The sequence below is a fragment of the Pangasianodon hypophthalmus genome, chromosome 12, assembly GCF_027358585.1.
Source record: "Pangasianodon hypophthalmus isolate fPanHyp1 chromosome 12, fPanHyp1.pri, whole genome shotgun sequence".
NCBI classification, from domain to species: Eukaryota; Metazoa; Chordata; class Actinopteri; order Siluriformes; family Pangasiidae; genus Pangasianodon; species Pangasianodon hypophthalmus.
This window is the reverse complement of record NC_069721.1, coordinates 13,136,844-13,159,624: the sequence shown is the minus strand read 5'-3', so window position 1 is coordinate 13,159,624 and position 22,781 is coordinate 13,136,844. Positions and strand designations below refer to the sequence as shown.

Sequence of the window (22,781 nt, the reverse complement as noted above, 5' to 3'; positions counted from 1 at the left end):
AATGTTAAGTAGCTGAATATATTTCCTCTCTCAAATTTTGAAGATATTGAAGACTTAAAACACATTTGTTAAAATGTTTCTGTTAAATTTATTGTGTACTGTGTCTACCCTGGCATATACAGCAAGATTTGTGTGTATTTTCTTTGACATGTTTACCTTAGGCTTACTGTGGACTAATGCTGCGAAGCTGTATAAGTTGGACATGTGTTTATTGATTTGTTTGCCATTGTATTAGTAGGGAATAGTGAAAGTAATCTCATTTTTTCACTCCCAGTATTTGTTTGAACAGAGTATCCAGCTCCCCCACTCATTTTCAGTCTAGGTTTAATAGCAGAGGTCTACTAGTCCAGGTATCTATGGCAACTGTGCATTCTTGTGTGAACTTTGTGCGCAGTGCTGATAGTGTGTGACTTTAGACTGCTGTGATAGAATAGCTCAGAGGGCAGACTCTCAGCGTCAGCCCATAAACCACACCAGTTTCATGCTTCAAACAGAACTACCCACTCATATCATTGCTTTCAATTCTGTAACTGTCCTTTCGAGAAATTGTTCAGTGTTTTGCCTGATTCTAATTTTTTTCTTATTTGTTTCTTTTACTTTTGTATATGTGAGGCACATTATTAAGAGTACAGTAGTTTCCCACAAACATATATTTTAGGCTGTATATGGAGCTCAGATTTCATGAAAAGAGAACATCCACCTGCTTGCTGATATATCTGAACAAAGGAATGAGCACTAGGATCAAGAGAGGCCTCATTTTGAGAGATCCTTAAGATCTTGATGGAATTTAGATGAGTTGGACTTTAGAAAGGGATTGGTCACTGCGAAATCATGGACCAGACCTCCCAAAATCACTTGGCATTGGAGTTGATGACATTTGTGTGTGTGTGTGTGTGCGTGTGTGTGTGTGTGTGTGTGTGTGTGTGTGTGTGTGTGTGTGTGTGTGTAGGCCTAAGGACTCCAGCTCCAGCCTTTTGTGAATGTGTGCACCAGTGAGTGTGCTCACTCAGTTGTGTGTAATGATCATGGGTTCCCATGCATTCACATGGTAATGTGGGCCCAGAATGGAGCCTATGTCCCACAAATAGAGCTGTAGAGAGACATGGCAAGTTCTCAGCTTCACTTCTTCAGAATCAGCTTCTGCACTGCCCGTGACTTTGCCACTTGTGTGTTTGTGTGTGGTTGCCAGGGGGACAGGTGTGTTTATAGGTGTCTAGAGGCAGGCGAAACCAGAGGTTATATGATTAATGCCTTTAGAGTTAGTCTTACAATCCTGGGCAAGTGTTGTACGAGATCATTAGAATTACAAAATGGACTTTTGACTGGAGTGTCAATGTAACTGTATCATTATTGAATGAGTTTTGTTGTGTCTTATTCATTTTTACTCTTGCCATTGTACCTAAGTCTCATTAAGTTTGATCACTCATTTTTTGAAGAAGTATTTATATAGCAAGATTTGGACATGGACAAACATGGACAAACATGGACAACTTCCCTGGTAGTCTTAACCTATGGAGCAGTCCATCATCAATAATGGGGTATACGCAATACATGAAAACCATGCTTTGCACATCATGCTCTTTCTATGGAGCTTCATATAGGTAGGCAGGATGATTTATGGCCAGTGTCCATGCACTGTTGAAATGTTCTTTTCTTCGAGTTCTGTGCTCTGTTTACAGGCTCGGGGCTTTGACCAGTGTAGCCTCTGTACTGCCACCCCTGGGTGTGTGGGGGCTGCAGAGGAGACTGTCAGGACCAGCACTATGGAAGCTCAGACACAGTAGCAACATGAATTATTTCTCATGGATAAAAGTGAAAGAATGAGATGGGTAGAAAGAAAGAGACTTTTGTATATCTGCTTGGGATTACCCACTCAACAATTCACACAAACGGTTACTGTAAGAGCACACTTTCCTTTGAGTTCCACAGTCCCATTTACCACCCCCACACAAGAATGTACTTATAATGAATTATTTCACTCTTCTGGGGTGGCACAGTGGTGCAGCGGGTAGGTAGTATTGCTGCCCTACAGCTCCAGGATCACTGGTTTGATCCTGAGGTTAGGTTACTGTCTGTGCAGTGTCGCACGTTTTCTCCCTGTTAATATTGCCTGACTTGAGTGTGTAGGTAGTTGCAATTCACACGGGAGATTTTGCATGACTCACCTCTTGATTTCTCAACAGTTTTGTTGAGCTCATATATTGTTTAAGCAGAGCTGTTTGGCTGACTGCATTTATTACAGTCAATGAGTCATGACTAGGAGTGAACTTCCGGTCTGTTTAAGTTCTCATTCTCATTGAGATTCTTTGTACCTGGCTTTTGCTTGAATCTTTTTAAAATAGACCTGTGTCAAAATGTTCAAATTAAACTGATGTAGGGAAAAATCTGGAAATCCTTTTTTAAACAATGATTGTGCACATTTTGACCAAAGTATTTCAGGTTATATTGAATACATGAATATGTGTGACAGAGGGAGGAAGAGGTAAAGAGAGAGAGAAACATAAAGGGGAATCGTACTTGTTCATAAAGTTTATGAAAGTGTGGTGCGTATGCTGAATTGGACTCAGCTCGGAAGTGGGAAGTCCACGCACTGTTGAAATGTCATTGTTGTGAAATGTTATGTCATTATCAAGCTTGCTGCATTCAAGCTGCAAAGTTGAGTGAAAAAACATGGATGCTTCCATAAAAGTGTGTGTTTTGTTAGCAACAAGCTAGCCAGCTAACATTAGTGATCATACGTTTATGATGTATTTACTTTCTCAAAACAGTGCATTGTATGGTCTCTCTTATAGATCTCACCAACTAATGTGTCTGTGTTGATTGATCTAAAGTAAATACTACTATAAACTCATTTGGAGTAGTTCATTGATATTTTATTTACTGTTAATGGCATGAGTGGCCATGCTGACATGACGTCATATGTTGAACAAGGGGTTAAGGACATCTTCCCAACTTTCTGAGCAGAAATTCCAAGTTGAGTAGGCATATTCTTTGTTTTATTTGTTTTGTTCTAGTTAGAGGTTTATGAGCTTTAGTTAAACACAGTGTTAGTATGGTTGGGTGAAGCTGTGTAACCAGAGCTTGTTCTCCTTTGTGGCACAGTACACACTGACCCACATTTGATGCACAGTTTGGTAATGCATTCACTGATATAGACCTCCAGTAATATGGTGTAATAATTTCTACTATGCATGGCTGGATGAGCTGTTCTAGGTTTTTAAGGTCTAGAATAGTTTGAAAGGTTCAATAAATTATAATAAATTAGAAATGATGATAAAATGATAAAAACCATGACGTTTTAAAAGTTTTACTTCCACATTTCAGCATCATAAGGAGCATAGAATGGACTGCATTAAATTAAAGCATGTTTACCCATCTGTAGGCAAGTTTCTACATAAATTAAGTGGCATTTGGTTAGTAAGCTAATCTCTTATTGCTTTTTGAATGAATTAGCAGAGAATGAAAGTTCTGCGAATGAAAGCTTTAACTCAGCACGATGTCACTATGAGTTACATTAAATCTGGGAAGCACCAGATATTTTCAGGGCTTGCAACACATGACTGTTGTATGGACAGTTAAGCTTCTGGAGGTACACTAATTTCATTTAATGTAGCTGGTGTGTGTTGAGGTAAGTAGGAGCAAGTAAAACTGTAAACTGTGCAGTGCTATAGCCCTGGAATAGCCAGTTCCTGCTGTGCAGTGTTACTAAAGAATATCTGATTCAGTTTGGATTCATTGACTCTAGTTTCTAATCTCCTGCTGCCTGATAAAAAGCATCAAAGGGCTAGTTTGTAAGTAGACGCTGTGTCAGCTCTTTATGTTCTTACAAAGGTCCATTTTAGCCTTCATTTTTGGAGCTCACTGAAGTAGCAGTGCTGTCCTGTCTCCACCATTCCCACTGTTTTATCCAACCTAGCTCCAGAGGAGAGAGAAACAGATCAGAGGACAGTCAGACTGTGCCTTTATATCTTGAGCAACAATAAGTTGAAATAAAGCTTTTCTGTAGGAGTTTATCAGTCTCTCTGATCATTTTGAATAATTTTTGGCCCACTCTTCTTTACAACAGTTTGCTTCAGGTCATTGATGTTTGAGGGCATTCGTTTATGCACAACTCTCTTAAGATCCCACCACAGCATCTCAATGGGGTTGAGGTCTAGACTTTGACTTGGCCACTCCAACACCTTGATTTTTTTCTTCTTTAGCCATTCAGATGTCGAGTTGCTGGTGTGCTTGGGAATCATTGTCCTGTTGTATGACCCACTTTCAGCCCAGCTTAAGCTGCTGGACAGATGGAATATTTCATTATCTCAATGACTGCAAGTTTTCCAGGTCCTGTGGCTGCAAAACAAGCCCAAATCATCAACCCTCCACTACCATGCTTGACAGGTGGTATGTGCTGTTTGTGGTGATATGCTGTGTTTGTTTTTTGTCAAACATCTCCACCTTCGTCTCATCAGTCCAAGGGATATTGTTCCAGTACTTTTGTGGTTTGTTCCGATGCATTTATGCAAAGTCGTGCTGCCATATTCTTTTTGGAGAGAAGGAGCTTTTTCCTAGCCGCCCTTCCACGAATGCCATACTTGTACAGTCTTGTGCTGTCATGAACATAAACATTTAAAACATTTTAAACAGAGTTTTTCTTTATATCTCTGAGCATTAAATGGTCTGAGCTTGGACTGAATTTGATGGGGTGCCCACTTCTGAGAAGACTGGCAACTGTCTTGAAGACTCTCCATTTATAAACAGTCGTTATCACTGTGGAATGGTGAATTTCAAATTGTTTGAAAATGGTCTTATTACCCTTGCCAGATTGATGAGCAACAACAATTGCTTCTCTAATGTCATGGCTTATGTTCTTTCTTCAAACTGCCAAAAGGTCTGTTTTTATAGAGGTGGTCACACTTCTTGATGATTATCTAATCTTGTGCATTTCATTAGTAACACCTAGCTGCTAACTACTCTCTTAACGTTTGTGGAAGTAGAAAGGGTGTACTTATTTTTTTCCCACCTGGTTTATGAATGTTGGTTTACTTTTTGTGAAACTGGCTACATATTGGAATTTGTTGTGCTTTTTTTGTTGTCACCTGGCTGCATATTGTTTACAGAAGTTAGGGAAGACCACCCAATTGTAATTTATACCTTGAAAAATAAAAATATAGAATTGAAAGAGGGTGTACTTTCTTTTTCCCATGACTGTATGTGCTGCACAAAATGTTTTATTCCACTGCCCTATTTCTATTCAAGCAACTAATTAAATGATATATAACCTCCACAGTGTGATGAAAGCCAAAACCATTAATACAGGGTAGCATTTACTAGGTTTCTAAGTGTTATCATTTAAGATTTATTTTTTGTGTTCATTCAGAGATGACTCTACTGTCAGCCCAGCCTGAATCTCTAGAACCAGCTCCTGCCTCTGCAGCCACGACTGAGGATCCTGAGCAAAGGATGCTAGAGAAAAGGTCAAAGGTCATAGAGGAGCTCCTGCAGACTGAGAGAGATTACATTAAAGACCTGAACATGTGTAAGACACATATCATCCTACCCCTACAGAAAAAAGAGGTATGTATAAGTACAGCACTATGTAGTGCTATAAATGCTAGGACAGTGAAGAATTTTTGGAATTTGATTAGACGTGTAGGATACATACAATTTATAGACATAGAGTTTCTAATGATCTGGGGTTTTTTTTCTTAAATAAGATGCTTCCAAAGATTTGTATTTATGTATTCTTGGTTTTTAGCTTTTGTTCTTGTCTGAACATAATGCCTTTACATTAAGGTCCAGAATGTAGACTTTGATGGGCTCTTTGGCAACATCGAATCTGTAATTGATCTCTCCACACGTCTTGAAGAAGCACTTCAGGACACTGACTCGATAGGTAAGAAAAAAGATCTCTTAAGTTACAGTGTCGTTGCACATATCTTAATGTTAAAATCAACTGTTTAATGAATGTATCATTTGTTTCTTAGGAAAAGTGTTCCTGGACTTCAAATCAGAACTGGAGCAGGTCTACAAGGTCTACTGTCAGAATCATGATGATGCCATCGCCTTGCTGGAGTCCTATGAGAAAGATGAAAATATTCAGAAACAGGTGCTGGAGTGCCTGGAGAAGCTCAGGTTGGTTGGAGTAAAGATTTGCGCAGTTAGCCCACTGCATGGTGTTTATATATCTACCAGAGCATGTTTGAAGCATGACCATGCTAGTTACTGTAGTTGCTATTTAACGGTGTTGTTAATGGGTTGTTGTTGGTATGATACACTGTGCATTGCTAGTGCTCATGTTATTGTGCAGGAACTTTAGGCCAACACCCCCAAAACAAATGATGTTATTGATGATTCTCAATATATACACAGGGATGTTACTTGTGAAGTTGACCAAGTTTTTTTGTACAATTTAAATACGGAAGTCTTCCTTGTCATCTTGTGTTTAACTTGATAAAAGCAAATATAAGGTGCCACCTAAAGTTTATGAATTTGAGTAACGCCCAAGAGTTTAAAACGTTTGTCTTTTGGTTTTGCATTTTGCCTTATTTATACTTTGTTGTAATGTAGTGAAGTACAACCAGAGAACAGTGTGAGTCTCTCAATTTCACTCTGCTTGTCGGGCTTCTAGCGAACATATTTCTTAGTCTGCTTTAAATGAATCATGTGTTTATTTCCTATTTTCTCACCACAGTGTTTTTTTTTACTACTTGTACATTAGTGTGTTTGGCTGTTAATGGCGCTGACAGGGTCTCGCTTTATCTGGGCTTCTGTCAGTACAGGACTTGGCTCTCCCGCTGCGTTCCTTTGAGAGTTGTTGTGAGCCACGTGAGAGTTTGGGGCCATAGGAAGCTGACATTTAATTTTTTCGCTCAGTGGGGGGCTGTGTGGGGCCAGTAGTGCCTTGCTGGTTCTCTAAAGTGGGTCACTGATGCCACATGCTGCCTTGGCGACTGAAAGTTTATTAAACTAACTCAGAGTAATTTATTTTCTTTTGTATTTGTGATGGTTGCTTGCTTCTACAGTCTTGTTATTGCAGGAAGGTCAAATCACTAAAACTCATTTAACTGTTAAAGCAATACCAATATCTAATAAGTAATATCTAATGCTTTTTGTGATAGTTAGTCTAGCTAGTAGTTATGTAGTGTCTAATTTGCAAACATAGAAGCAGGTCCCTTAACCCGACATAATCTGTTTTGTCCCGTCTCTCTCTTTTTTCTCCCTTCCTCCCGACAGAGCGATATACCATGAGTGGTAAGTCTAAACGAGCTTCTGCATGTGAAGTCCCTGACAGCATGTGTGATGTTTATTAACCCTCATAACCTGTTTGTTTATGTGTGTGCAGCCAAGGGGATTGTGTACTCGGCTTGCTTTTTCTGTGTACTGTATTTTTGTGTTTTTTTGGCTATCTTTTGTTAGGGCTGTATTCTGACTTGACTTAAGTCTGCACTTTTTAGAACTGTGAGTTACAGATTTAACCTTTGCACATGCATAGTATGTCAAGTCAGAATTTAACCCCAAGTTAAATGTTGGCTTACTTTTTTTTTCTTTTTTAACTTTTTTATTTACTGGCAGCTGGCATAAAGCTGCATGGTGATATGATTTAAATATTAACACAGTCTCTAAGCAAATACCAATCCCAATTCATTTTGCTGTTTGTTTTGTTTTTTTGAGGAACTGTGGAAAAACAACTTGTACACAATTCTTCAAAAAAACGAAAACTGTGTCTGGTTACGCCATAACATTGATTTTTTTTTTCTTCTATAACTGAATGGAAAATGCAGTAAGATGCAAACAGTTCATCACCTTTGAAATGGGTTTTTCTTTTCATTCCACCAATCAGACATATTAAAGTGCTTAAAATCTCCCATTTTTAATAGCCTTGCATAACCACTCACCCCAGTAACTTGTCTCTTTTTTTATTCATACAGCTAATTAAATGCACATAATCTGATGAAACCCAAAAACTTTAGCACAGAAAGGTGGCATATACTTATTTATATATAAATAAGTATTGCTTGTGTTGTAATATTAGTTTTACTTTTCATATTTATGCAGAGATGACTCTATTGTCAGCCCCATCTAAATCTCTTATTTTGATTTATGATGTATCGTAGGTTGGTGTATGAAAAATGACCCATTGTAAAAGGATTACAATGAAAAGGGATAATGTGCGTTGAATGTAGAGAGACTTATAAAATTCTTTTCTTTCCTTTTTTGTCAGGGGGAAGACTAACTACATAAATCTGGGTTCGTTCCTGATAAAGCCTGTGCAGAGGGTCATGCGTTATCCACTGCTGCTCATGGAGCTTTTGAATGCCACACCAGAGTCGCACCATGACAGGAAGGAGCTTGCAGATGCAGTGTCATCTGTCAAAGAAATCAATGTCAACATCAATGAGTACAAAAGAAGAAAGGACCTGGGTATGTGCTTTTGTGCTGCAACCTGAACTTTTGTGCTCCCTGATTTCTTTGTGTGAATATATTGCAGAACATGTAGTTGTTATTCAGCGTTAATGCCACGCTGCCCTCTACTGTTTATAGTTGTGAAGTACCGCAAAGGGGATGAGGACAGACTCATTGACAAGATTTCCAAACTAAGCATGCACTCCATCATCAAGAAGTCAAACAGAGTGAGCAGCCACCTCAAGCACCTGACTGGAATTGCACCACAGGTATAATCATTTTTATTACAGCTCCACATCCACATATTGGCAGGCCATCTGGGAGTATTTTGTTGTTTACCCCTTTTTTGACCTTCTTCAGGTCAAAGATGAAGCATTTGATGACGCAGAGAAGCGATTCAGACTCCAGGAGAGATTAATCAAGTCCTTCATCAGGGATATCTCTCTTTATCTGCAACATATACGGGTGAGAATTCTTCTTCGACTAAAACTAATAATGGCACATTCAAACAACTCGACACTTGTTTAAATTGATTATACAAGCAGAATCAAGTGTGTCCTTGCCTGGTTAGGATGAAAACCTGCAGCCATTTTTGATATTTTCAGATAAAACTGGACATCCTTGATCTAGACATTTTTTCTGATGTTTGTCATTGTTGATTACCAGGAGTCAGCCTCTGTGAACGTGCTGTCAGCCATCAGCTTCTGTGATATCTACACAGAGCGACAACAGCAGTTGGATCCTGAGCGCTTCCAGAGAGCCCATCGGTGCATCAGTGACAAGCAGTTCACTGAATTTGTGAGTCTGGGCCAATAACATTGACATTTAATCACTTTACATAATTGCACAATTGGTATAATCAGTTTTGTAAATAATTCATCCTATGTGCATGTTGTCTTGCCACAACAATTTAATAAATTAAATTAAGGCAATAATAATAATAATAATAATAATAATAATAATACTTTTGTTTTAGTTATATTGTGCATTTCTGACATTGAGAGTTGTAACCAAAAAAAAAAAAAAAAACAATATTTTGGGTGTGTATCTGTGTGTGTGAGTAGAAGGAAAGGACGGAGGCTCTGGTCATCTCTCCCCTCACCCAGCTGCTTTCCATGTTTGCTGGTCCACACAAGCTGATCCAGAAGCGCTTTGACAAGCTGCTTGACTACGATAACTGTAAAGAGAGAGCAGAGAGGTTGAAAGACAAGCGCGTGCAGGAAGACCTGCAAACAGCGAGAAACAACTACGAGGCCCTGAATGCCCAGCTGCTGGATGAGCTTCCCAAATTTCATCGCGCTGCTGAGGAGCTCTTCACCAACTGCATGCGGGGCTTTGCCCAGGCACAGAGAGACTTCATATTTCTCACACTGGGAGAGCTCAGTCCACTCCTGCAGGTGAGGATAGGTCATGAGATAATGAGACACATGTACGACAGCAGTGCTGAGGAAAGATTACAGGGTAACATAGATAATTTTCAAAGCAAAACTGTTCAGGTGAGCTAGATGCCAGAAGTTGGATAATCTCTATGCACTAACTAGAAACACCATATCTCTACCTCAAGAGAAGTCACAAATGCTGTTATTAATGTTGAATTATGCTATAACATGTCTGTCTCCTAATAGCTGTCAAGAATAGGAGGCACAGAGGGGAACCTGGTGTCACTGTTTCAGGAAGAGCACAGCAGAGTACTCCAGCTTTTACAGAGCTTCAGCTTCTTCCCAGAGAACCTGCCCATGCCGCGCAAACCCTACGAAAAGAAAACCCTGGAGAAACAGACTTCTAAGAAGCAGCTTCTAAGTCCTGTGAGTTACACTCATTTGTAACAATCAATCCCAAACACCCCAAGTGTTAAATAGTATTAAACTCTCACCTTTCCCCCATTCTCTCATGTACAGCCAAACTGCATAATCCAGACAGATGAGCATCGGACAGGGCTCCTTGCTCTCTACGGCCCAGAGAAGCTCTTCCAGGCTGAAAGGAATTTCAATGCTGCACAGGACCTGGATGTGTCCATACTGGAGGGGGACATAGTGGGAGTCATCAAACAGCAAGACCCCATGGGCAGTCAGAATCGTTGGCTTATAGATAATGGTGGTAAGTATTTAAATTAAGAATGCAGTTTTTACTGTTATTTGTTTTATGATCATTGTATAACAAATGTTTTAGTTTTTTGGACTAACTCCTGTCCTTTATGCTTATCTCGTAGTCACAAAGGGCTTCGTTTACAGCTCCTTCTTAAAGCCCTATAACCCACGACAGAGCCATTCAGATGTTTCTATTGAGAGTCAGTCCTCCAATGAGTCAGGATATGGTGGCTCCTCCCCTGTGTTCTCACGGCAGAACAGCAACAGCACACTGACATTCAACCATGAGACATCTACCGTCAGCTTCTCTTCAGCCCACACTCCAAACCATGCATCACTACGCCTGTCTCAGGACTCTAACGCCTCCCACAGGATCTCCCACATCAATACTCCATCGCCAAACTACCCTCCAACCAATCAGAGTGATACCCTTGACTCCACCTACAGGAATTCCTCTAATCAGAAAGAACTGTCTGAGATTGCTGTTCATAATGCTGCCAATCATGGGGACTATTCGGAGCATTTGTACAGAAATCCCGCCAATTACAGAGATTCCTCTGATTCCAGGTACACTACACCAGCTAATCACAGAGACCCCTCAGACTCTTCAGAGACAGACTCTTGTTCCTCCAGTAAGAACTCTAGACATGATGCATCTCAGAGGCACACAGCCTACGTCTCTCAGCAGAGACAGAATGGCGAGTGTTCAGTGCAGAAAAGTAGGCCTCAGTACTCTGCTGATGAGTTCATAGAGCCTGACCACGAGCTGGATGGCCATCAGGTATACCATGTTTAATTAAAACAGATTTTGGCAAATGTGTCTTTGCTTAATTAAGAAAATGTAATAGGGAATGTAATTTTTATTTTCTTATTACTTACCACTATCTTTTTGTTTTACTTTTTCAGATATATTATGCTCTTTATTCATTCACTGCACGCTGCGCAAATGAGCTGAGCATTTCGGCCAATCAGAGAATTCGAATCCTAGAGTTCCAGGACATGAATGGCAACCAGGAGTGGTGGCTGGGTGAGGCCGGAGGACGGCGGGGCTATGTACCTTCCAACTACATCCGCAAGTCAGAGTACACCTGAGCATGATAGCTGTATGAGAGGCCGAGAGATATCCAGCTACCCCAGACCACCACAGATAAGCTGAGCTGCAGAGCCATGTGGAACAAAGGACAATGTTGTGCTTTTACTCTGTGAGAGATGGATTGATGTGGTAAATGAGAAAACTGATCATTGCTGCTTATGGGAACAAATGTGACTATCCACGACTGCATTTACTGACTTTATATTCTCTTTTACCTCTGATACCCTCATTGTGGCATTCTTGAAGAGCAATTAACACTTTGCATTTTGAGTTTGGAGAAAGAATGGGATGACTTGTGTAAAAGCATGGGTTATGTTCAGGTTTCTGAATGAACTATGAATGTCTGCATAGGCAGGAGAAGTCCAAAAAATTATGCTAGCACTTAACTGGTTTGCTAAAGGAAAATAGATTGTGAGGTAAGGAAATATAATGAAGTGGTAAAACCTGTGTTGGATATGTGAGCATAACACTGGCATGAACCTTTACTAAAGTAATGAGTAGTATGGGTGAATGTTCTCTGGGAGATAGTGAACAAAAGCAGTGGTGGAGCATGAAATTTTGGAGCATTTTGGAGACATCTAGACTTGCTTGTTAGACAATCAGACACATCCCTTATTCAAATGTGTATGTGAATGCAAACAATTAACAATTAAAGTGTGCAAATCTTTCATAGAACGAATAACAACATTCAGTATATGCTGAACAATATTTAAGAGTTCAAATAAAATGTGAGAGGTGTCTTTTATAAATACAGTACTTCCATAATTTTGTACTTTTTCAATTTTTGAATGCAGTGTTCCCTACAGTGACCTGTGAATAGGTTTTAGGAGCCAGAGCCACATAGGAGTTTGATCAATAGTGAATTCATCCATTGCTACCATGAGGTCCTAGAGGTCCTTTTGATGCATGCCACTTTAACATACTATTGATGACTTTCATCATATTCATCTCTGATGCTGTATAGTAACCATGTATGTACTGTACTCCAGTCACACGCAATCTATTCTTTTCTCATTTGAATAAAACATCCAGGAAAAACTAATTTAATGACTGAATGTATCTATACAATAAGGAGCCCATTTACAGATGTGTTTGGTTTCAAATGTATACATACATGTCTTCATGTATAAGCATAAATAAAGGTATGTTTAAAAAAAATAAACTGATAGGGAAAAAGTATTTGGAAAGTATTAGTACTAAAGTGTTAGTACTTTGTTACAAAGCTGTTATTGGAAATTACAGCCTTGAGACATCTATGGTAAGAAGTAATTAGCTTTTTGCCGACAATCAAGGATAGATCAGAATTTCAGCTTTCATTTCTTGATACCTAAGGTGTTAAGTTAAACAACTTAGAATGTGGCACCTTTGGTGGCACACCACTCAATTTTTAGGTGAGCAAAACTAGGAACTAGGAACAGATACTCTTAAAGTAAATAACACTTAATTTTTGGTTGTGAATCTCTTGCTTGCAACAATTGCATCAAGCCGGCAACCCACTGATATCACCAAACTATTGCGTTCTTCTTGTGTGGTGCTTTTCCAGGCTTGTACCACAGCTTCTTTCAGTTGTTGTTCATTTTGGGGGGTTTCTCCCTTCAGTCTCCTCTTCAGAAGGTGAAATGCATGCGTAATTGGGTTAAGGTCTGGTGACTGACTAGGCCAGTCTAATACCTTCCACTTTTTTCCCCTGAGTAAGTCCTATGTTGTGTTGGCAGTGTGTTTTGGGTCATTGTCTTGCTGTATGATGAAATTCCCCCAATTAGTTTGGATCCATATCTCTGTAAATTGTCAGACAGAATGTTTCTGTAGACTTCTGAATTCATTCTGCTGCTACCATCATGAGTTCCATCATCAATAAAGATTAATGAGCCAGTTCCAGAAGCACCCGTGCAAGCCCAAGCCATGACACTACCTCCTCCGGTCTTGACCGATGATATTAGTACAAGAGCGGTTTCTTTCTTTTTTAGGACATTGCAAATTTTTGTATTGGCTATGCCCAATGCGTAATTTCCCTCTTTTCTCAGCTTCAAATGGCTTGCTTTTCTCCCATAGACAGCTCTCTGGTCTTCATGTTGGTTTATCTTTTTAACAACAAATGCAGTCTTGATAGGCAAAACCCATCTAGATGTAAATATCAGGAAATAAAAGCTGACATTCTGATCTATTGTCTCATATTCAACTTTTGTCTTCAGCATATAGCAAGAACAATAGAATTGGCCTTTCTGTTCGTTGTTATAAGTACAAAGTCAAAAGACAAATGAGTAAATTTGGTAGACAGCAGAAGATTTTTAAGATCTGTTGATGTGAAAAGCAAAGATGAGTTCAAAGGGCTGATTCTGAGTAAACATGCCAACATGTGGACCTGGCCATTGACCTACAGGAGAGAGAAGTTTGTCAGAGCACATATCACACCGATTTCTAGAAATGAACCAGTAAATCCGTTCAAACCCATTTGACCCAAATTTACACCCGAATTATATCATATACACCAAGGAACAAAACCGGGTCAAAAGCTTCAAGTGCTAGTGTACACCCAAGACTGTAAACAGACTAAAGGGGGTGTGTGGTGCTTAAAGGGGCACAGGGTTGGATATGATTCCATGAAGAAATCAATGGACGAGGCTAATCATTGCCAGCTGGAGAGAAGAGAAACGGATGTATGATTCCTACATCCAAGAGCTGATCTGAACAGTTGGTGCCTACATTGTCAGGACATTGGTGAGTTCTTCCCTGTAATCCTGTGACCAGTACTGGTAGTGCCATGCTCCCACTATTGTTGTTACTGCTGAGCCTGCAGATTCTTAACCAGCCAGCAGCAGCAGCAGAAAGTGAGGTATGTAGCAAATTTAAAAATCACATTACCTAAATATTAAGTATGCATTAGACTGATGTTTTTGAAAAAGAGTACAAAGAGTGGACTCAGTTTGCGTAATGCCTTTTTCAATGTCTTTTCTTATGTCCCTGAGAAATAAATGTATTCTGCAAGCTGACACTTACGGAACTGCCAATTAATAGATATTACATTTCCAGGACCAAAGATGAAAATGTTTACTAAAATGTAGTAATTATATAGTTATACCCCATATCACACTGCTCCACACTGCTCACTATACTACAGTGTACCTTTGGGTCAGTCTATAGGTCTTTCTTCAGGGCCACCAGTACCTTTCACACTTGAGATGGCGCTGATTAATGCAGAATCTGTTAGAATGCTTATTGAATGTCGAAATTATGTACTCTTTCAGGGACTTTTATTGAAGGTCAGAGGTGGTATAGGTGAAGGTGAGGTTTATTATTATCTTATTTTAATAAAAACACTGACCCGCATTCATAAGCATCTCATTTCACTGAGCTTAAGTACCTTTCTTATTAACCCAGAGAGTTTTTTTTTTGGAAATTGTTTTAGATCCAACGCCAGTGACTAACGAGACCTCAGAAGACTACTATGAAGAATCTTCTGATAATGATCAAAATAATACCAACTCACAGTGGTTGTATGAATTCCTTGAAGAGACAGGTAACGATATGCAGGAATTTACAGTGCCATTTGGAATTATTGGAACGTGTGATGGATGCAAATGTAAAAAAGGGTTGTATGGTGGCGAAGTAGGTAGTGTTGTCAACTCACAGCTCCAGGGTTCTTGGTTTGATCCTGAGCTTGGGTTACTGTCTGGGCAGAGTTTCTGTGCATGTGCTTCTTGTGTCTCCATGGCATTCCTCTAGGTTTTCCAGTTTCTTCTCACCAGCCAAAATCATGTCAGTAAGTGGATTGGCTAAGATAAATTGCCCCTAGGTGTATGTGAATGTGTGTGGTTGGTGGACTAGCATCCCATCCAGGGTGTGTTCCTACCTTCAGTCAGTGTTTGTCAGGATAGGATGACCAGGATAAAGTGGTTACTGAAAGTATGATGCAAGAAAAAGACTCAATAAACAGTATATAAAAATACAGAATGTAACATTTACACATTTCCAGACCCTTTACTTATTAGTAGTATTTTTATAATTATTATTATTTTATTATTTTATTATTATTTTATTAGTATTTTGTTTAAGCCTCCCTGGCAGAGATTACAGCATTAATCCATCTTGGATATGAGACTACAAGCATGGCACCAGAATCTTCTCTGATTCTTTTTTGCAGAATCCCTCAAACTCTGTCAGGTTTGATGAGGAATGCTCTGGCTCTGGCTGGACCACTCAAGGTCATTTGCAGACAGTCCTGAAGCCACTCATTTTGTCTTGGCTGTATTTTTGGGGTTATTGTTGTATTGGTAGTTGAACCTTCAGCCTAATTTGAGGCTCTGTGTACTATTGAGCATGTTACCCTAAAAGGATGGCTCTGTACTTTGATCTGTTCATTTTTCCTATGATCTTCACAGGCCTTCCAGTTCCAGCTGCTCAAAAACATCCCTACAATATTATGCTGCTACCATCTTTATGTTGGATAAACCTGGTTTCCTCCAGGTATATCACTTTAAATTCAGGCCAAAGAATCTAGTCTTGGTTTCATCAGACCAAATAATCTTGTTTCTCATACACTGAAAGGTCTTTTAGCAAACTCTTTTAGCAACCAATCCAACTGTGTCTTTTGTCTGGGCGCTCTATCATAGTGGCCTGATTGGTACAGCAAACATTGCTGTCCTTCTGGATATTTCTTCCTCACAGAACCTCTGAAGTTCCATCAGAGTAATCTTAAGGCTCTTGGTCACATCTGTGACTAAAGCCCTTCTCTTCTGTTTGCATACTTTGGCTGGGTGGCCACCTTTAGCAAGAGTCTTGGTAAATCCAAACTTCCTCATTTAAGAATGTGGAAAACTATTATATTCTTTGGGACCTTCAGTGCTGCAGACATTTTTCAGTATCTTTTCCTAGATCTGTGCCTTGAGAACAAAACAGTGTCTAAGTGGTTGACAGAAAACTTATTTGACCTCATGGCTTGTTTTTGTTTTTCGCTCTGGCATGCAGTGTCAGCTGTGGGGCTTTACATAGACCAAGATGTGGCTTTCCAAATCATGGAAACATTTCTTAAAAAGACTCTCTCTCCCTCTCTCTTTCCTGTCCCCTGCTGCAGACACATTCAGCTCGTGCCCAAGTCTTTCAGTATGGTCAACAAGCTTTTTAACTAAACTGTATTTTTTCTTCTCTGCATATTTTTCTCCTTCAGTCTGCAAATCTTCTCAGTAGAGTGTACACTGATACCAATCCTCAAGGCGCTAAATCAATCTAGATGTTAAAAAAAATATTATGTAAAAATGTAAATATTTAAAAATATTTAACAAGACATATATCAGAATAACATAGCATTTTTATCTCTCTCCCTCTTGCTTTCTCTCAGATGAGTGTGAACCAAATCCCTGTTACAACAATGGGATATGTGAGAATGATGGTGATGGTGATTTCAAATGCATTTGCCCTCGGCCTTTTAAGGGCAAAAGGTGTCAAACTGGTTAGAGGCCAATGTTTTCTTACCATTCCTCCTATTTTAAAAAGATAAATAAGATAAATTGGTGCATTAGTTTATGAGTTTCTCTGTTTTTCAGTTATAAATGTGTGTAAGAATATCAAATGCGGCCGTGGTGAATGCGTTATTACTAAGGAAGAGCCCTTTTATGAGTGCAAGTGTACCGCCCCCTTCCAGCCTCCCAACTGCAGGAGACGTGAGTGTGATCAGTCTTTCTCAGTGACACTGACAGTGCTTATAAAAGTTCAATAAATGTTCATTGTTAATTCATTCATTAAAATCATTTTTTGAGAGCCACGCTGATTTTGCAAAGGAAAATTATGTGTTTATTTTTACTGCAAGGGTATTGTAAGGACAATATAAAAGCCTTTAAGTTGTTTTGTTTTAGCCTCAGCCTGTAATCCCAGTCCCTGTTTGAATGGTGGAACATGTGTAAAGGGTCGTACAAGGGCTAAATTCCACTGCAAGTGTCCTGAAAACTACAGTGGAAAGTTCTGTCAAGTTGGTAATTTGGCATATTATCATTCAGTCACTGTTTTTTAAAATTATTTAGTATCTTGTTTTCCAACATGCTGCTTATTAACTGTATTTACCTAAGGTCCTGATGATTGCTATGAGGGAGATGGGGCATCATACAGAGGTTTCGTGAGTGAAACAGTGTCTGGACATGACTGTCTGCCTTGGAACTCTCATGTTATAACATTTGCTGATGATGATACTGAGGTTAAAGAGGAGGATGGAATAGGGCCACATAACTATTGCAGGTCAGGTGTGTGTGTGTGTGTGTGTGTGTGTGCGTGTGCAAGCAAGCAAAATAAATGTAAATCTGATACAGTGCCTTACATAAGTATTCACCCCTTGAATTTTTCCATATTTTGAAGTGTTACAACCTGGATCTAAAGCTACACAAAATAACCCGTATATTGACACAGGGGGAAAACTTCAAAACAAGTCTTGGATGAAGGAAAAGTCTCTGGTATCAGGTCTTATTTACAAAAATATCCCAAATTTTGAATATCCCATGGAGCACTATTAAATGCATTATTTTTAAAAAATCGAAAGAGTATGGCACACCCACAACTCTGCCTAGAGCAGGCTGTCCATGAAATATCAGTGACATGGTAAAGAAGACAATAGTCTGAGAAGCCACCAGGTGGTAATGCTTAACATGAGGTTACCATCTCCATGCTTTAGTGTGTGGATGGTGTTCTCATGGAGGTGTGCGTTGTTGGGTTTCCTCCAAACATAGCGCTATGTGCAAGGCCAAAAAGTTACATTTTAGTCTCAGCAGAGAGCGGAAACTTCTCACACCTGTTTGCTGAGTCTCCAACATGCCTTTTCGCAAACTCCAAACAGGATTTCAAATGGCTTGCAACTCTGTAATATAGCACAGTTGTGTCCAGGCTATTGTTGTCCTGTGAACAGCTTCTCTCATCTGCATTTTGAATCTCTCTAGCTCCTTTACAGTTACCCATGGCCTCTTGGATGCTCCACTGACTTATTTCCTCCTTACCTGGTCACTGATATTTGCAGAACATTTTAGTCATTTTAGGATCACATGACAGTTTAATTGCACGCAGATATACTCCATTTAACTAATTATGTGACTTCTGAAGGAAAATAGTTGCACCAGATCTGATTTAGGGATTTCACAGCAATGTGGGTGAATCCATATACAATCACAATTTTTTTTTCGTAAATAATTTTGAAAACTACTGTATATTAATTTTTCACCACTTCAATACAATATTATATTATATTATATTATATTATATTATATTATTTGGTGTAGATTCATGGCATATAATTTCAATGAAGTCAATTTTAATACCAAGTTGTAACATTACAAAATGTGGCAAATTTCAAGTGGATAAATACATATGCAAGTCAATTTAAATGTTAAAGTATTGGACATTTCTTCATCCAGGAACCCAGATGGGGAGAGCCAGCCTTGGTGCTTCATCAGATACAATAACACATTGGAGTGGGATGACTGTAATGTAACACGCTGCCCTGAACCAAGTACACATTCTTCATTGTTTCTTTTTCTAGATAACACCCTCCCTCTGTCCACCCCCTCTACTACCCAGACACTCAGTTGTAATAACATTCTTCATATTCTTATAGGTTCAACCCCAACTGAGCCAACAATTGATGAAGAGGCATCGCCTGTAACAATTACCATGCCTGCTCCAGAAAATGAGTTCTCAGTGTGTGGAAAGTCATGGCCAAGTATGATTACATCGAGGATCTTTGGTGGGAGGAAGTCCAAGCCTGGAGCTCATCCCTGGCAAGCCTCATTGCAGGTGCGCCCCAGAAATAGCACTCAACCTTTCATTCATGACTGTGGGGGAATTGTCCTCAACTCCTGCTGGATCCTCACTGCTGCTCACTGCATGTAAGTGTTGCCTGCAGTAGCAGTGTTGCAATATTGAGACCTAGAGTTAAATATAACAATGAAACCTAGAGTTAAAATATAGAATACATTGTGTATGATGCAAATAAATGAAATTCTGTTTTGCAAATCTTGATACATATATATAAATGTGTGTGTGTGTGTGTGTGTGACTTAACAGACGCAGGACGTTTGAGATGCAGGTGGTTCTAGGTGGGGTGGACCTGGAAAAGCATGAGGCAGCAGATCAGACTGTGGCAGTTGAAACTTATATCATGCATGAGAACTACACAGATATTGATGATGTCCAGTACAATGACATAGGTCATCTACTAAAACATTTTTAATTTTTAATACACATATTACAATTTTAATACAATCATAATATTTAATATTACTTGTACATGTGTTAAATTGTGGGGAAAATGCCTTATATTAGTCAGGGTGGCTTTGAGATTCTGTGCATGTATCTAATGTTACATGAGTCAAAATGTCCATCAAATTTGCAGTTGAAATGGTTATATTTTAGTGTTGATCACTTTTTAATTAATGATGAAGCCATTCATTGTGTTTGTTTTGATAAATATCAGCCCTGCTCAAACTGAAGACTGTGTCTGAAGATGGACTTTGTGCCAGAGAGACCAGGTTTGTTAAAGCTGCCTGTCTGCCCCCTGGCCCTTTTCCTGATGGGATGGAATGCACTATATCAGGCTATGGAGTCACTGAGAAAGGTGTGGCTTTTCTCTCTCTCCTTTCCCTCACCTCTTACTTGCTTGATCATGAGCTTTCCTCTACTGGCTAAAATAAAATTAAGTCATGTTTTCTTTTCTTTTATACTTTCTTCGTTCTTGAAGATGAGAGTGGTTCCAGTCAGTTGCTGGACACAAAAGTTCTCCTGATCAACCAGAACCGCTGCATGGCTCCTAATGTTCTTGGTGAAGTGCTGGATGACAGCATGGTCTGTGCTGGACGAATGCAAGGAGGGATTGACAGCTGCCAGGTGTGTGTGGTTGTGATTAGACAGGAGAATAAAAAAAAATACATTACAGTGTAAGCTCATTACAGTGTAAGCTCCCTGGACCAATGGACAGGTCCAGATTTACCATCCGGTTAAAACTGTTAAAACTGCTGCAGTCAATAATAATAATAATAATAATAATAATAATAATAATAATAATGATAATAATAATGATTGTGTTTTTGTATTTGTATTTGTTGTGGTATGGTTGATATGACTAATGTAATCATTGTTAATTCACTGCCTGTGATATGTGGAATGATGCAGATTGTTTTGGAAAAGCAAACAAATAAAAAGCAAACTCGCTTTTATCTTATATAACAGCATGGCTAGAACATGGTTCAGCAAATCACATTATGTGGTTAGAACTAACTACTGTATTAAACTTAATATGCTGGCAGTTTTAGGGATATAGTGTGTCCATGTACTAACTGTATGCATAGATATTAGTATCATTTATTATTTCTGTAGTAATATTTCTGCCTTTTTCTCTTTATAGGGAGATTCTGGAGGCCCCCTGATCTGTAAGCAGAATGACACACATTATGTCTATGGAGTGGTGAGCTGGGGTGATGGCTGTGGCAAGAAGAATAAACCTGGCGTTTACGCCCGTGTCACCCAATTTCTTGACTGGATCAATGAAAAGATGCGCTCCACATAAAGCTGGGCCAGACTTTGATTGATGTATAAGTAACATATATTGTCCAGCTTTCACAAAACCTTTATTTTGGTTTTCCTGCCCATTAATCATACATCAAGCTGCTCAAACTTTCAGAGTTTAAACTGTCAGACATCTGTATTATAAAATCTCCACAATTCAGATCAGTTTTTCATTTCATCACTATTGTGGCAAGAATTAAAGTTTTGTTCAAGACAGCTCTCTGAAACCTGTTTTTTTATACACTACTATACAGAAGAATTACGTTTATCCCCTTGGGAATACCTCACCAGGGACCATATCCATAGTTAGGTTAGGTGTACATAGTGAGGATTTAATATGAGTATTCAGTATCCATTCAAAAAACCCTCAGAGCTGTGAAGTACATACAGGTAATTTGCATAATTTGCTGCACCAAGAAAACTGACTTAAACAGCTCATCTCTGAATGTGCATAATGTTCACCGTGTAAATATTGACTTTTGCTGTGTAACTTGGACTTAAGTCACCAACCCTATGTAAAACTGTTTAGGGAAAACAGTAGGTTCAAGATAAGTTGGACATGAACTTTTTATTTGTGCTTATGGCCTTGCCCAATCAGTTAGTAATATTTTTTTTCAAAACATTCCAGCTCACTCAGCTCACTGGTCAGAAAAAGAAAAATAGAGAGAGACTCCATAAATACACATGGGACAACAGTGCTAAGGTGTGCAACAGTATTCATTACCCCTTTAGATCATACCCAATCTACTCCCTTACAGAGAAGACCCATGCTAATCCACTCCCCACCAAGGGTGGAAAAAGTACAGAGAATCTGTATTTAAGTAGAAGTATGGGTACTGTGTCAAAATCTTACTCAATTAAAAGTGGAAGTCAAAGTAAAGTTCAGTAAAAGTCAACATATAGCTACATTTAAACATACTCAAGTATTCAAGAGTAAAAATAATTAGTTTAAATTGATTGAAAAATAACAATCCAGACATGGATTTTATTTAGATTTAGGATTAGACTTGTATAGCCCTATTTGCATAGCCTCATTATTCATGATAGTGTGATAGAAGTTTTGCTGATTGATGAATGAAAGAATTACCCATTGTAAAAGAATGACAAAGAAATCATATACATATGTGGATAAAAGTTATAAAATAAAGGTTTCCTATGTTTCCTAAACGTATACATGAAAATGAGATGTGGTTTTGTTTGCTTGTTTGTTTTTTTCTCTTTTGTTATATGCATTGTGTATTATGGTATGCTCTTCTGTGAATGGAGTTTATGGAGCTTGAATTAAACATCTGTAACTGAATTACTGTATATATATATATATATATATACACCATAATAAGGCCAATGTGATGGGCACCTAACACTGGGACTTAAATCTGATGCCCAGATTGTACCCCTAATAAGTTCTGCAGGTTGGACCCTTTGTTGTTGGGCAGTAGAAGATTTTATGGTCTGTTTATGTGTAAAGTAAAGAGTCCAAAGTGCTGATTCAGAGTAAATACACTGATACAGGCATGGCCATTGACCCAGATGAAAAATCATACACAGGCATTCAGAACTGATCGCACAGCAATCCTACCAATGAAGCATTAAATTCATTTTGACTTTCAGGCATAACAATGTAAGGAAAAACTACCCATGTGACAAATTGTACCAGAACCGCCTACACTATTAAA

The 22,781-nt window shown here is 38.9% G+C and overlaps 2 protein-coding genes across 5 annotated transcripts in view; both read left to right on the top strand.

The window, feature by feature from the left end:
• The window catches only part of dnmbp (dynamin binding protein), a 39,212-nt gene extending 26,599 nt beyond the window's left edge, over positions 1–12,613 (top strand). For 3 of the 4 annotated variants that reach the window (XM_026915162.3, XM_053238677.1, XM_026915163.3), the window contains 13 exons: positions 5,366–5,562; positions 5,782–5,881; positions 5,973–6,120; positions 7,222–7,239; positions 8,210–8,409; positions 8,530–8,660; positions 8,752–8,856; positions 9,058–9,189; positions 9,456–9,788; positions 10,017–10,196; positions 10,290–10,488; positions 10,601–11,259; positions 11,385–12,613. In XM_026915162.3, coding sequence (XP_026770963.3) covers positions 5,366–5,562; positions 5,782–5,881; positions 5,973–6,120; positions 7,222–7,239; positions 8,210–8,409; positions 8,530–8,660; positions 8,752–8,856; positions 9,058–9,189; positions 9,456–9,788; positions 10,017–10,196; positions 10,290–10,488; positions 10,601–11,259; positions 11,385–11,570 — 2,588 coding nt within the window. In that variant the 3' untranslated portion in view covers positions 11,571–12,613. The remainder of the gene's footprint in view (positions 1–5,365; positions 5,563–5,781; positions 5,882–5,972; positions 6,121–7,221; positions 7,240–8,209; positions 8,410–8,529; positions 8,661–8,751; positions 8,857–9,057; positions 9,190–9,455; positions 9,789–10,016; positions 10,197–10,289; positions 10,489–10,600; positions 11,260–11,384) is intronic. The other variant, XM_053238676.1, reaches the window with a different exon arrangement.
• Positions 12,614–13,958: 1,345 nt separating this feature from the next.
• Positions 13,959–21,321, top strand: LOC113527341 (hyaluronan-binding protein 2-like). The gene is made up of 13 exons (XM_026915032.3): positions 13,959–14,404; positions 14,817–14,853; positions 14,978–15,088; positions 16,907–17,017; positions 17,112–17,228; positions 17,421–17,537; positions 17,631–17,796; positions 18,960–19,054; positions 19,160–19,430; positions 19,609–19,751; positions 20,018–20,158; positions 20,282–20,427; positions 20,945–21,321. Exons 1-13 carry the CDS (start codon positions 14,333–14,335, stop codon positions 21,104–21,106), a joined length of 1,689 nt encoding a protein of 562 aa, XP_026770833.2. The 5' UTR covers positions 13,959–14,332; the 3' UTR covers positions 21,107–21,321.
• Positions 21,322–22,781: the final 1,460 nt, after the last annotated feature.